Source organism: Ciconia boyciana, chromosome 17, assembly GCF_034638445.1.
Source record: "Ciconia boyciana chromosome 17, ASM3463844v1, whole genome shotgun sequence".
NCBI classification, from domain to species: Eukaryota; Metazoa; Chordata; class Aves; order Ciconiiformes; family Ciconiidae; genus Ciconia; species Ciconia boyciana.
Genome location: NC_132950.1, coordinates 10981289 through 10994697, shown reverse-complemented (window position 1 = coordinate 10994697; position 13409 = coordinate 10981289). Strand labels below are relative to the sequence as shown.

General features: G+C 44.6%; 1 protein-coding gene across 6 annotated transcripts in view; it reads left to right on the top strand.

Annotated features, from left to right (window-relative positions):
• Positions 1 to 13409, top strand: part of ACACA (acetyl-CoA carboxylase alpha) — a 154832-nt gene that overhangs the window by 110806 nt on the left and 30617 nt on the right. For all 6 annotated transcript variants that reach the window (XM_072882536.1, XM_072882539.1, XM_072882535.1 and 3 more), the window contains 3 exons: positions 7224 to 7367; positions 8109 to 8229; positions 10705 to 10801. In XM_072882536.1, the coding sequence (XP_072738637.1) occupies positions 7224 to 7367; positions 8109 to 8229; positions 10705 to 10801 (362 nt within the window). The remainder of the gene's footprint in view (positions 1 to 7223; positions 7368 to 8108; positions 8230 to 10704; positions 10802 to 13409) is intronic.

Below are 13409 nucleotides of genomic sequence, written 5' to 3'. Positions count from 1 at the left end.
GGTTAGCAATATTTGGCACTAGGAAGGGAGTGGGATTCATTTGTTTTAACGCCAGTGAGAGGCATTAGCTGCTGGGAGGGTCTGGTTGGTGACAGTCTTGGTAGCACAAAGGTCTTTGCTCTGTGTAGAGAAGTTAATGTAAGCAGGATGGATGCCTGGACTTCAGATGAGTGCAAATAAACAAACAGCATCCTCCATTTCTGCATTTTATTTTTAATTGCCTTTCTTTAAGCGGTGATATTTGTGTATTGTTCCCATTAGAGACAATTTACGTTCCAGGCATTGCATTATCAGTCCCTTTATGTTTGCTTAGGGAAGAAAGTCTAATAGATTTCTGTTGACTTTTTTTTCCTCCCTCCTTCTATCATTTTTAATATGGCTCTTGATCAGTTTATCTATGTGGACGGTGCTCGCGCTGTGGGGACTGTGTGTGTATTTATTCCTGCTAAAGAGGAGTTTAGCATAGTGGCCCATATTCTCCCTATCTAAATCTCTTCCTGTACCTTCCAGGGAAACTCCTGTGTATTCTAAACCCTATATATGTTTCATGTAACCAGGATGGTATCCCAGTTCCTGGTGATCCTGCAGAGTATCTTATTACTGGAGCATTAACTCTGGTACCCGACGTTCCACCAGAGCTGAACGGAAGAAGGCAGTTTCCAAACATGTCCCATAATAACTGGTCCTGACCTCCCCTCTCTTGGGGTGTTCCGAGGAGGATATCAAGGTGACCTGCCTGTGGGTCTTTTCTGCAGTGAATTGCAGAGAAATTGTCTACCATTCTGGATGCTTGAGTGGGAACTCTAGAAATGGCATTGGAGAATTGTCACTTAATCTCATGATTAAGCCTAAACCCACACTGCAAAGCAAACAAAGTTTCACTCTCCTGGTAAAAGAAGTACCTGCACTTCAGCCTGTCCCCTTGGCTGGTCTGGATAAGAGGGTTCTGTTGGGGTCCAGAACGTGACCAAGGGAATGACCAAAACAAGCTCTTTAAGTATCATGGAGACAATCATTAATATTGTTCATAGGGCTGGTGCCTAGATTAGGAAACCCCTAACTGAGACAGATAGGATTTATGAGTGTTTGCACCATGTAGAATAGGGGGCTGTAATTTTAGTTTGCAAAGTATATTGAGTCCTTTTGATTTACCACTGACTGATGGAGTGACCTTGAGCAAAACATGCAGTCTCCCTACACCGTGAAAGGAGAGCTAGGCAGGAATTTTTTGACAAGACATTTTTCATTTGAAAATGCCACTTCACTGGAACTGGAACTCTTCAGGAAAAAGTATCAGTTTTGATGAATTTCTCATTTGGAATTTTTTGGTCAAATGAAAAGTTCTGTTTGTTTGTTTGGTTTGTTCTTTTTTTTTTTCCCCCAACTGACTTTTCTTTCCAAATTAATTTTTATTTCTAATACCTACCACAAATATTTCAGAAGTCAAAAGCAAACATCTTGACCCTGTCTGGGATTTGTTTGGATCTCAGGATTGCAAAATTTGATTTTCTGTTGCAATCCAGAAATTTTCAAAAATCCTCATCAATTATTGCAAGATGGAAAAACTGTTTCCTCCCGGTAACGTTTCACGTTGCCATCTGCAAAGAGAGAGAATGCCTCTGCTGTATCTGATCAGCTGTGGAGCCCTGCTCCCTTTGTATTGGCAAGGTGCTTTGGGATCTTCAGGCAGAAGGTGGGGTAGAAAGGCCAGCTGCAGTTCCAGCGTCCATCTGGATGCGTCTTCCCCTGCTGCCTCCGAGGTGAAGTGCAATTGCTTTTTCCCCTTCCCCCTCTGATCTCACCGAATTAAAGCAAGAAAAAGACTCCACCAGCAAGACCTGCTTCTGGATTTGCAGTCAGTAGCCATCTCCAATAACCATCAGGCTGTCAGCTTCCCCCCACCTCCCCCTACCTCCCACCTCCCCCATCACTCACCAAAGGAAAAAAAGAGCTGGAGCCACAGCTTGAAATATATCATGCAATAGTGTATCATGAATTTCTTGTGAATCACATTGGTGAAGCAGGTTTATTTATTTCTGAGACTTTAAATCAATACAAAGTAGGTCTCTTAGTTCTGAAGCTGGGATGGAGTGTGAAAAAATGAGCCCATTGTACTCTTAAAACTTTGGGGAAAGGAGATGACAGCTATATAATTCCATTTACCAGGCACTAGGGGCTTTAATGTGAAGGTGACAGGGAGCTCTTTGTGCATTTAGAGCACCATATCTTCTAAATAAAAGATCTGTAGACTTGATAGTGGAGTATAGCTCTGACTTTAATAATCTCCAAGCATTAGACCGAGCCAATATGTTCCCAAGTCAGAAGGGTCCCCCACCGAACGCTCATAAATTAAAAGTGCAGGAACTGCACACATTCATAGATTAGGAATGCAAGAAGTGCAGTCCGTCTCCAGGCAGAGAGGAGGGGTCTGCGCTCCTGCCGCCATGCGAATAGGCTCAAGGCTCGGGAACGGGTCTGTTCAGGAGCGTGGCTCTGGCTGGCATCCTGCCTCGGCTTGGTCCTCCTGTTCGGCGTTGCCGCTATTTCGCCCTCTAATGACATGATATGTGTGGGGGAAGAGCCGAGTGATAGAAATGAACACTGTAAGATCTGTTGAGGCTTGACTGCACATAATAGCAGTGAGGTTTTAAGTTCCTACATTGTGTTTTCTGATGAGACATTCATTCTGATCATTTCTGCCCGTTTATGAAAAATAGGCTATTTATAGTATGTGCATGTGCCTTTTCTGCTTCAGGTTTCTGGCAGATAATATAAATTGTGGGATGGGAATTGCAATTGTTGAAATTATTCGGCTAAAAATCTGGCACTTATATTTGATATAAACACATGATATGCTCTGAATAATAACAGCACTTATGTTACATAATGATTCCCATTCAAGCCCTCTGCTGTCATTTTTTCAGATCTTTCATCTTTGATGAAACATATGAGCCAATCAAGTTTGCAGCCAAACCAGCTTTGCAGTGAGTGTCTCAACTAACTAGCAGCTCCGTTTCTGAAAAGGAGCACAGTGAAAGCAGCTGGTCATCACGGATTTGAGTGCTAGGAAATGATTAACATGCATATGACATGCCTATAAACCTGTTGAGGACTGTCTTTTAGAGGCTGAAAAGGCTGCTAGAATCCTGGCTCTCCTTTGTACTTTCCAAAAGATCCTCTGAAGTAAAAAGAAACGCGGTTTCCCATTACAGTAGGGAGAGTGGCTTTTGGAGGACCAAATGAAATAAGCGTTGACGATACTGCCCGTGTATTTTGTAAGCGTGTCGTATCAAAGGCTGCGTTACCTGGAAAATAGCATGTGTTCCTGCAGTCATGGGCTGAGCTTTAACACGTGCAGTTCTAGAGCTAGCATTGCCTTCTGGCCGCTTCACTGCTGTCCTCATCCTTTTCTTGAGATGGGGGCAGAGAGGAAGCATTTTGTCTGGTGTACCCTGTTAAATGCACTGCTTTCTGCACCCTTGGAAGGTTTGTCTTCAGGGGCAAAGGACGGGGAGACCGAGTGGCTCATCTGAATCCGACCTGGCTCCCTAGTGACTGGGAGGTTGTTCGGCATCAGATACGTAAGGAGCAGGCAGTCCTGCTGTATTGGTTATGGTTGATGCTAGTGCTTGAAGAGGCGGCAGGGGAAAGAGTGCTGGTGTAAGGGAGAGCAGACCTCTTTGCTAACACCTTCCAGCAGAGGCAGGCAGCACTTGCTGCACCTCGCTCAGAAACGTCAGATCGGCTGCTGCTGAATTGGAAAAATGAAATTATATCTATCTAAAATACAAAGGCACTGGGATGATGTGCAGGAAAGGAGGAGGAACAGAAGTGAGGGGTCCTCACTAGAGACTTCAGAAGGGGCAAGTTTGGGATCTCTGTGTGGGGCCAGTCACCCACAGCAGCTTCCTTTGACTGGTGGCATGTCAAACTCCGGGTGGACAGAAACATGGTTTCTGGGTTTCCGAGCTTTCATGGGGTGGAAAGAATTTTAATTTAAAGCAAATTTTCTGGTGCCAGAAGCTTACTGTCTGGTGCTTTGCTGTTCATGGCTGCTCTTTTTGTCTGATTTTTGCCATCAGATTAAGCAGAAGATCGGAGGTCAAATATTGCCAATATTCAGGTATACGTGTATTGTGTATCTCAGCTTTAAAACCCTGGAACTTGTTCTTTTCCACCCCTCTTCCTGGACCTTTCTTGATCTCTGGTCTATGGCAGCTGGCTCTGGTAGCTGCATCTTTGACTGTTCCCTTGAGTGCTAGTAACCTTTCTGCTAGGAAGGGCCTGCTTTGCAAACTTAACCCTTCCATGCACATGTTTGGTCGTTAAACAGATGCCTGCTATAAGCCTTGGGCTCATGCTACTTCCACTTCTTAACCTCCTACTTTATGTGACTCAGTGTAACTCCCTGGCGGACCCAAACTCTGAGGGTTTGAAGTTTACCATTTTGACAGATCCTGGTCGTATCAGATCCAGGGTGTAATCCTGTGCAGCCTTTTCTCCCACGAGTTAGTTTGTTTCTAGCATTACCTAAGTGATTTAGCAACATTTCTAAATCCACTCATGCCTCTGCTGACCGTGCGTCTTATTGAGGAATATCTGAATCCTTTAATTGCAGAAGCATCAGTTTTGGACTTCTCCAGCAGATGTATTCTTTCACCCTTAGATATTTTCTTGCAGAAACATTTATACAGCAATATGCATTGCACCATTTAAGATTGTTAATTGGAGATTGAATTACTTGTCAGCCTTTAAAAATGTAGTCCTCTGAGGTCAGAGATGAGGTGGTTAGCAGAGCTGAATGGATGAGCTATTGCATTCATTTTTTTCTCAAGCCCAAGGATCATTGTCTATAAGCTGGCTAGCCCTTCAGTGCCTTTTAACCTCTGGCACCCAATTCAGTCTGCAGCTGGATGTGTGAAACAAGTTGGCAGGATCTCTGATCGTTCCTGAGAAGACAGAAGAGCACACATGCAGAAGCAGGTTAGGGGCCCAGCACCCAGCCTAGCAGCATCCCTGGAATACCCTGGAAGCCTCTTTAACCCCTTGGCTGCACGGTTTCTGCACTGGGGAGGGGAGTAGCTTGCTTTGCATTTGGACTGTGCTTGAGTCAGGGTCTGATTTAGAGCTTGCGTGTGCCCGTCTTACATGTCCCTCCTACTGCGCTCAGCACAGGTACATATGTGGACATATATGTCATACAAATCAGGGCAGCGAGCACTCGTTGGTACAACTTTTAAATGCAGCTTGGGACTACGTTGCCTCTGCTGACAAACACTGACAAGTAAATACTACGCTCGCTCAGTATTACAGAGGGATTTCATTTGCACAGCCCCTCACAATGCTCTGCCACTTCACTGAAATGTCTGGAGCACTCGGGAAAAGGAACTGCATATTTATCTTGATCTCCAAAAAGGGATTTAAGGGCGAGAGCAGGCGGTATATTAGACTGTTTTCATTGCCTGTCAGCAGTGGTAAACCTGAGCTGTCTACAGTGTCTCTAGATAAGCAGCAGCAGAGGCCCATTTTGCATGTACATACGTTTGCATTAGTTCATAGATGGGGAGTTTAAATCCTCTTTATTTTTATTTTCCTCTGTGGAAAGCATTTAGCTAGGCTTGTGCCTGGCATCTGGAGGCCTGTGCTTTTCTTTTCCTTGAACCTGTATCTATGCTGCTGTCTTTTCTACCATGCCTTTTCATGGCACCGATTTTGTTAGATGAAGATGGAGGTGTTTGAGCTCAGAAGGGAGACCCAGGAACATCTCTGTGCAAACAATGCTTGCATTGATTCCTAAATAGGAAACAATGCTTGCATTGATTCCTAAATTTTTGGGCTAGTTGCATAACTTCTGTGCCTCGGTTTCTTCTGTACGTAAACCTCGACTGACATCTGTCTCACGGGGAGTTTCGTGAGGATCGTCCAGTGCTTGTAAAATGCTGAGTTTTGTGAAATGCCGGACCACCAGGCCTTTTCTCCTCCAAAGGAAAATAAATTTGGATTTAGCAAATGATAGCGTTGTGCCTTACCGGTTAGGCAATGCTTTAGGTGTGATAACTATCCATCACAGCTGTGATAACTGATGTTGTGCAGGAAGAAAGCTAATTGGTCCAGTGTAGCTTTATAACTAGGTCAGAATTTTCTATTGTCATATCCTTTTAGCATCTTCTTACTTTCAGCCCAAAAGGTGAAATCCTGAGAAATGTGGAGTTCCCCTGTACTATGGGTGAGATGTTATGTCCCAAGCGCTCGTTGTAGGATGTCGGGATGAGGATGAAGTCAGACCCAAGCATCCCTTTCGTAAGGACCGGGTTGCCTTGGGCTCCGGGCTGCTCCTCTCTTGGGGTAGCCCTTCTTCCTAAAACAAGCTGTGCTGGTGGTTTGGTGGGGGAGGGCAGGTTGTTTATGTGTGTTTGAGGGGGGTTTTAAGATCTAAATGAAGCAGGTATGTAATGCCCTCTGTCTGTTAGAAAGACTCAACCCATAAAAATAACAAACGGCATGTATTTGCTAGAATGTCAAAGTTATGAGTTTATTTTGTAATGATGTGCTCCTGCCTTCATGAGGTAAACTGGCCGTGGCAGAGGTGTTATTAGTAATATGGACTCAGTGGAGCAGAAAGCCGAGTGACCGAGAGATCAGTGTATCAGTCAGTGAGAGGGCAAATGGAAAGAGACAGCAGGAGAATGAGAAAAGAGCTGTGGTGCCTGGGCTGAGATTAGAGATGGAGCCGTGCAAGAGAATTGGACGCCCAGCAGTCAGAGGCTTATTCTTTCCAGTCTCTCTAAGGAGCTGGTGGGGCTTTGTCTTCACTGTACCCATCTTTATGCACAGTGGTGGTTTTTTCCCCAGTTATAGTTTTAAATGGGTCTACCCTACCAGACATCTTAGTCAGAGCAATCTTGAATTAGTGAGCTGAGCTCGGGTCAGCACCCAGGAGACTTGGTCATGTATCAGCTCCGTTGCTGCTTGGGGAAGGGCAAGTCGCATAACTGCCCTCTGCCTCAGTTTCCCCACTTGTGTCATTCCCCTTGGGGATCACTATTCGTAAGATCTTACCTGCACACAGGGCTTGGGAAGGTCTGTTGTGAGTGGTTTGCTCCATCCTTTGGTGTTGAAGCGATCGTGACTTGCTGCAGGGATGGGCTTGTGTGTATCTCCTTAGTCAGCACCTCCTTGTCACATCCCATCCTCTGACAGTTTTCCTGTTTTTCTTTCCAAAGGTGCTTGGACGGGAAGTTTACACCTCCAACAACCAGCTGGGCGGGATCCAGATAATGCACAACAACGGAGTGACGCACAGCACTGTGTGTGATGATTTTGAAGGAGTCTACACTATTCTGCAGTGGCTTTCCTACATGCCAAAGGTAATTCCTGGCCCTGTGGGAGTGCAGGGTGCCATTACCTATTTGCTTTGTTCACAGGGTTTTGGGGTGGGGGGGGCTCTCTGCGTCTGTGTTTGTGTGGTGCCTAGCACAATGATTGAGGCTCATGATCAAGCATTATGGTATTGAAGTACACAAAGTAGTTTTTGTCTTAAAAATGCTGCAGGAACTGGGTGCGGGACAGCCTGGCACTGCCTTGGGTACTTTCACATCACTCCCCTGGTGTCCTGCCCTCAGAACTCGGGGCAGCAGGATTTTATGTAAGCAGTGGATTGTCTCTTACTGAAAAGACTCTAAAAGTTCCCCTCTGAGGCAGTAATTTGTAGGAGTTGATGTATATGTGTAAGCTGCTCTGCAGCCAGGAAGGCAGCAACAAGAACACACAGGTCACCTTCCTTCAGGAAAGAGTGCATAGAATGAGTCAGGTGGCCTGGTCACCTTTCAAAAATTAAATTGCAACCCCTCGCTAATGCTGGCGATGCCTGAAGTTCAAGATCAAATGAAGTACAACGTATGCCATGTGATGCCAAAGGAGGGTTTGAGAGAGTGTGTGGAGCACCTTGGAAGTTTCTTCAGGGTCTTGCCAAGTCTCTGGGATCCCGCCAGTCGAAGGGTTGTGCAGTGTGGGGGAAAGAGGACTCCGACCAGGTCCTTTAGAGCTGGTGTTTGGTGCAAAGCCATGCGGGAGAATTACTTCCTTCAATATTTTTCTTTTTCCCTTAGAGTGTATACAGCCCTGTTCCTATCCTCAAAGTCAAGGATCCTATAGACAGAACCATAGAGTTTGTTCCTACCAAGACTCCCTATGATCCTCGCTGGATGCTGGCTGGACGCCCAAATCCGAGTACGTAGATCTTTGGTGGCCAGGATACGCAATAATGCGTCTTGTTTCAAGACTGTTTGTCAAGGTTTTATGTCTGCAATCCAGATATATTTCAGAGTTTATAAAGTAGTTCGTTCTAAACAATTTGAATATGATATATAAAAATAGCATGTAAATTCTGAGTGCTTGAGGACACTTACAATTATTAGTTACTTTTATAGATTTTTTTTTTTATGGTTGAGAGGAAGGTCTACGTACAAAGGGTCTGTATGCTAAAGGAATCACAGTATTCCTGCAGATCTTGGAGAATAATTGTATTGGAAACACTGCAGACCACTGGACCCCCATGCATGCTTTTGGGGTTGTGCAGCCTGTGTACAAGCTGCAAACTGGGTGACCATTATGCCTGCTGTTATTAATGAGTTTGGGGGGCTAAAATGAGATTTGTGATAAACTAAGTTTTCTGGTTTTGGATAATATTTTTTCATCATCTCTCAAGTAATTCATCCAGCTGTCTGAGTGCAGCTAACGCTGGCTTCCAAATCGAGTGACTTCAGATTTTAATTTAGTGGAAGCGTTAAGGAAAGCAGATGATTCCCTGTGATAAGTTAAAGCAGATATCTCCTAGGTGAAAAGTTAAAGCCATTTATTAGAGGAGATATTGCCGTGATATTCTTCAAACTGACGCCCGACACGAGGCCAGAATCTAAACGATCAGCTTTGGGCTCACGATAAAGAGATAATTTTGAAATGGATGGTCACATTTTACAGTGGGGCCACAGAGGCAAGGAATGTAGAACACAGTAATTACAAGTTTGGTCTTGATAAAACACTCTCTATCCTGTTTAAGTCAGCAGAGGTTAGCTTGCTTGGATCTCCACTTTTAATTGGTTTTGGACTTGGGTTTGCAGAAGCAGAGGTGCTTGTTCAGATTAAAGCATTCCTCAGAAGCTGTGTGCCAAGGGGTAAAGCTGGGGGGGATTTTGGGTTTGGGTTTTTTGGGGGTTGTTTTTTTTTTTTTTTGCAGAGCTTCATGAAGCCCCAGTGGAAAGCAGGTGTCCCCAGAGAGTTGTGATTTCTGTAATTGTCTGGGTGGGTAGAGTATCTCGATGCCTTGACTTTGGGATATACAGCTTATACAGGCTGGAGGACTGCAGAGAGCGAGCTGTCTGCAAATCTTACTTGTCACTCCCCAATCCAGCATCAGCAGTCAGCCCAAATGAAAGCTCTTTGTCTTGCCCTTACCCACTCACTGGAGTAGGGTCCAAGCTGAAATACTGGAAAACGTTCTTGCCATGGTCTTCCTGTCTGGAGCGTGGAAACAGTGCCATGCCACTGCACAGGCTGGCATCGTGAGGCTTCACTCATTCATAGTGTCTTTTGTGTCCACTTAAGAAACACATGTGGAATGGAGAGAAATACACCGTAAACTGCCACCCCGCTTCCCGTAGGGGTAATTGTCATCCCGAGGATTTTGTTTGAAGGAATGTATGTGGATTGTTAGCGTACAAATCTGTTGTTGCACGTGGGGGTGGAGAGGTATTGTCAATATATTGGAGTTGTGATGCAGGACGAACCCCAAGTCTGATACTGCACTGGCTTTATAAGGGGCAAATAATACTAGTTCGTACTTAGCTTGGTCAGGGTAATCAAGCCCTCATACTTCAGGGTAGAAGCTGATTGCCTGCAAGGGTCAGGAAAAGTTTATTTCTCTTAGAACTGCACAGTCATCTTGGGAACGTGCTCTTCGGGAACGGTTTGATTTCTCTCAAGCGTTAGGAAGTTGCTGCTTTCTTTGGGCAAGAGAATAGGTCTGACAGCGTATGGGCTGATCCAGGACGGTGACCCTTAAAGCATGCTTTAGTTTAGGGAGAGGTGCATCATCTGGTGTCTTCTATGGAGCAAGGAGGCTTTTGGTATTAGAGTGCTGCATTTCAGTTTTTCTAAAAGAATGTGTGAAACATGCTCAGATGTGTGGTCTACTTTTAAAATACCATAGAAATTTTTATATTTAGTTCCTGAATTTCTTCAGCATTCTTTCTTTAAAGGAAAGAGTAGGCAGAATCGAGAGAAAAATGTGAGATAAGTTTTAAAATAGAAATAGGCGTTTTGAAAAACATCTTTAATGACTTTACTGCCTTTTGACAAATGTTTGTAGTGTCTTGAAAAAAACAGTTATTTATTTAAAAGCATGCAAAGTCCCTCTGCTATCCGAACCCCATCGTTTAACAATAAATGATGCTTTTGCTGATAAATGACTGTCTTTATGCAGACTAGCAAATGAAATAAGACATGATGGCTGAAGGCAGACAAATGCTCAGCTGTCTAATGTTCCTTTGTATTATAATCTATTTAAAAATAAATAAATAAAAAGCCAGTGCCAAGTTCTCCAGTTGGCATTTTTAAGCAAATTTCAGTTGCTCCTTTTGTATTCTCTCTTCTTTCTTCCCTTCCTCCTCGCTCCTCTGATATTTCCATTTTTTCCCTTCCCTTTAGGTCAAAAAGGACAGTGGCTAAGTGGTTTCTTTGACAATGGCTCGTTCCTGGAGATCATGCAGCCCTGGGCACAGACAGTTGTGGTTGGTAGAGCAAGGTAAATTCTAAGAGGCATTTTAGACATTTGTAGAAATCAAGTTTTCGTTATGCTTTGTGTTTTTTCTAGAACCTCCTTTGCAAGTTGATGGCTATAAGTAAAAACAAGTCATTACTAGAATAGGATACTTCTTTACCACACGAATGAAGCACGGTCTGATCGTTTCTCCTGTTTTGCTTGGAGGTGACAGCTTTAACGTGCACAAAAGCCAAAAAGAGAGATACTGTTAACGATTACGGCAAACAATATATGCTTCCCTAGGTAGATGGTTGCATAGTGAGGCCTTCTTGGAGCTCTGACTTAGTTGAAGGTACATTACACAGTTTATTGTTTTGCAATCTTATTTGACTTGAAGAAAAGTTCAGCTAAAACTAGAGCAAATTGCAAGAAACTCTGCATAGAGAAGAGCTTAATGTTGAGGTTTGCATGGAATAACTTGCAGCATTTTCCAAACCAGCACCCGCCACACCTGATCTTAGTTGTTTTTCGTGATGCAGAGCTGTGTAGCTCCAGAGACCTGTGGCACTCGCCTCCTCCCAAGGGGAGTCACTTCCCCTTACCCTGCTGCGAAGTGGCACCTGGGCAGGGTTCTAAAACGTTCCCTGTCGCCTCAAGATTTAGATCCCTGCCTTGAAATATTTGCAGCCTGGGTCATTCTCGGTGTTGCAGGTCCGTGAACTCTCAGAGCTGGCAGGAAGCAGAAGCCTGGAGAGAGGATCCTGCATTTTGACAGAATGCAAATCGCAGCTGGGCTCAAAACCCCCTCAGTCACCTCTCTTCTGGTTTCTTTACTTTTTGTCCCCTGCAAAATGGCACTGTGAGTTTCCTGATCTGATTGTCTACTTCCTCTCAGAATAAAGCCATTTTGAAAGAGTACATTTATCTCCCTTGAGTTTCCACTGCAAGTGCTTGAGCTGTCCAAATGCAGCGTGCTTATCCTTTGTCATTCCTCGTTCCTCAGACTACCGCCAGCTCTCCTCTCAAGACATACTCTTGCCTCCAGCAGACTCCCAGCTCCTAATTGATGTCAGTGTTTTTGGCTAATTGTCAGCCTTTTCTTTTTTTTCTTAACAAGTGAGAGGGGAGAAAAAAACCTGAAGTGCCTGAACGGGATCCTGGAGGCTTCAGGTGTTAAGCTTAATGAGATACGGTCATGCCCGTGCATGACGGGTGTTCAGAGTGCCTTAGTCTAAATCAAAGAAAAATCTTTTATTTACAGATCTTTCACCTCCTGTACTGTCAGTATCACAGTGCCAACAATCCGGAGCCAAATTACCTAATAATGCTTACAATCTTCTGGAAATCCTGTGGCCACCCCTGGGGTCTGACTCCATCAGCCTCTAACCGTACCAAACTGGTGACGCAAGGACTGACGGTAGTACCAGGATATCCCTGGTGATGCTGTATCTGATTACCAGAGTGTTCAGTGGGAGACAGGGAGAGACACCACTGTAACACACAGCACAACTGGGATAGCCAACTCGGCTCCCAGCCAGTATAGCCATGAATCAATGCTGTTTCTTATCTCCATTATGTTGATAGCACACGTGGGCCCAGAACATTTGGCACTAGGAGCTCCCATTTCTCTTTTAGACTCTTTAAAGCCACAGCTCGACAGAGTCCTCCTAATGAGGGTCAGAGCACCAGAGGTCATGTTGTGAGATAGCAAAGCTTATGGCATTCACTAGAGCTCATGTGCAACGTCTCGGAGAGCTGTGTCCATTCTGGATATCTCTAAAATTGGCCATCAGGAGCTATGTTAATATGTTAATGAAATGCTGCATAATAACTGAAGGAGGCTTTCAGATACGAGGGCACGCTCAGCAAAATGTCCCTCAGTTGCTCTTTTCTTAAGACTTTTGAGGGTCTTTAATGGGTTTGGAACTGCCTTTGGACTATACTAGTGCAGAATGTGATTCGGGGAAACATACCTGTTTCCTCGGATATCATATCAGGGCAGGAGGAGGAGTCTGTGCTCAAGGCAGAGCGACGTGGTAGCGTATGGGCTGCACGAGCCCAGCTGGAGCGAACTGCTGCTGAGCCGAAGGGGCGTCCGTGTGCAGGTGCAGCTCAGCTCTGCCTGCTTGGAGTTTCATGTCTCTGACCACTGCTGGTCCCAGGGATCTGACTGCTATTACCCCTGAAGATCCTTTCCGCTCAGAATATTGGCTGGTCTTTATACATTGTTGAGAGGAGCCGAAAATACCTGCTGACTCCACTCCTAATGTAGCACGCAACCTTGGGATGTCCTGTGACCTTTTGATACACTTCGGTATTTTTAGCTGCCATCTATGACACTCTAAAGTTTTATCTCACAACGTCCTATAATTATTTAAAGGCTTTTAGGTTAAGCAGTATACCAGGGAGTGGGGGGGGGATCAGTGATTTGGCAAAGCTAGAAGGTCTCTGTCCAGGCCTATGCTCAGCTTGACTTGCAGATCCTTTCTTCTGACAAATTCCAAGTTGCTTTGGACTCTCACATACACGTATATATAATACAAATGAAACTGACTTCTTTCAAAAGCAGTGGCATTTTGAAAAAACAAATATGAATGTATTCTTCTGGGATTGTTACTGTAAGTGCTGCCAAAACTCATCTTTTGTATGT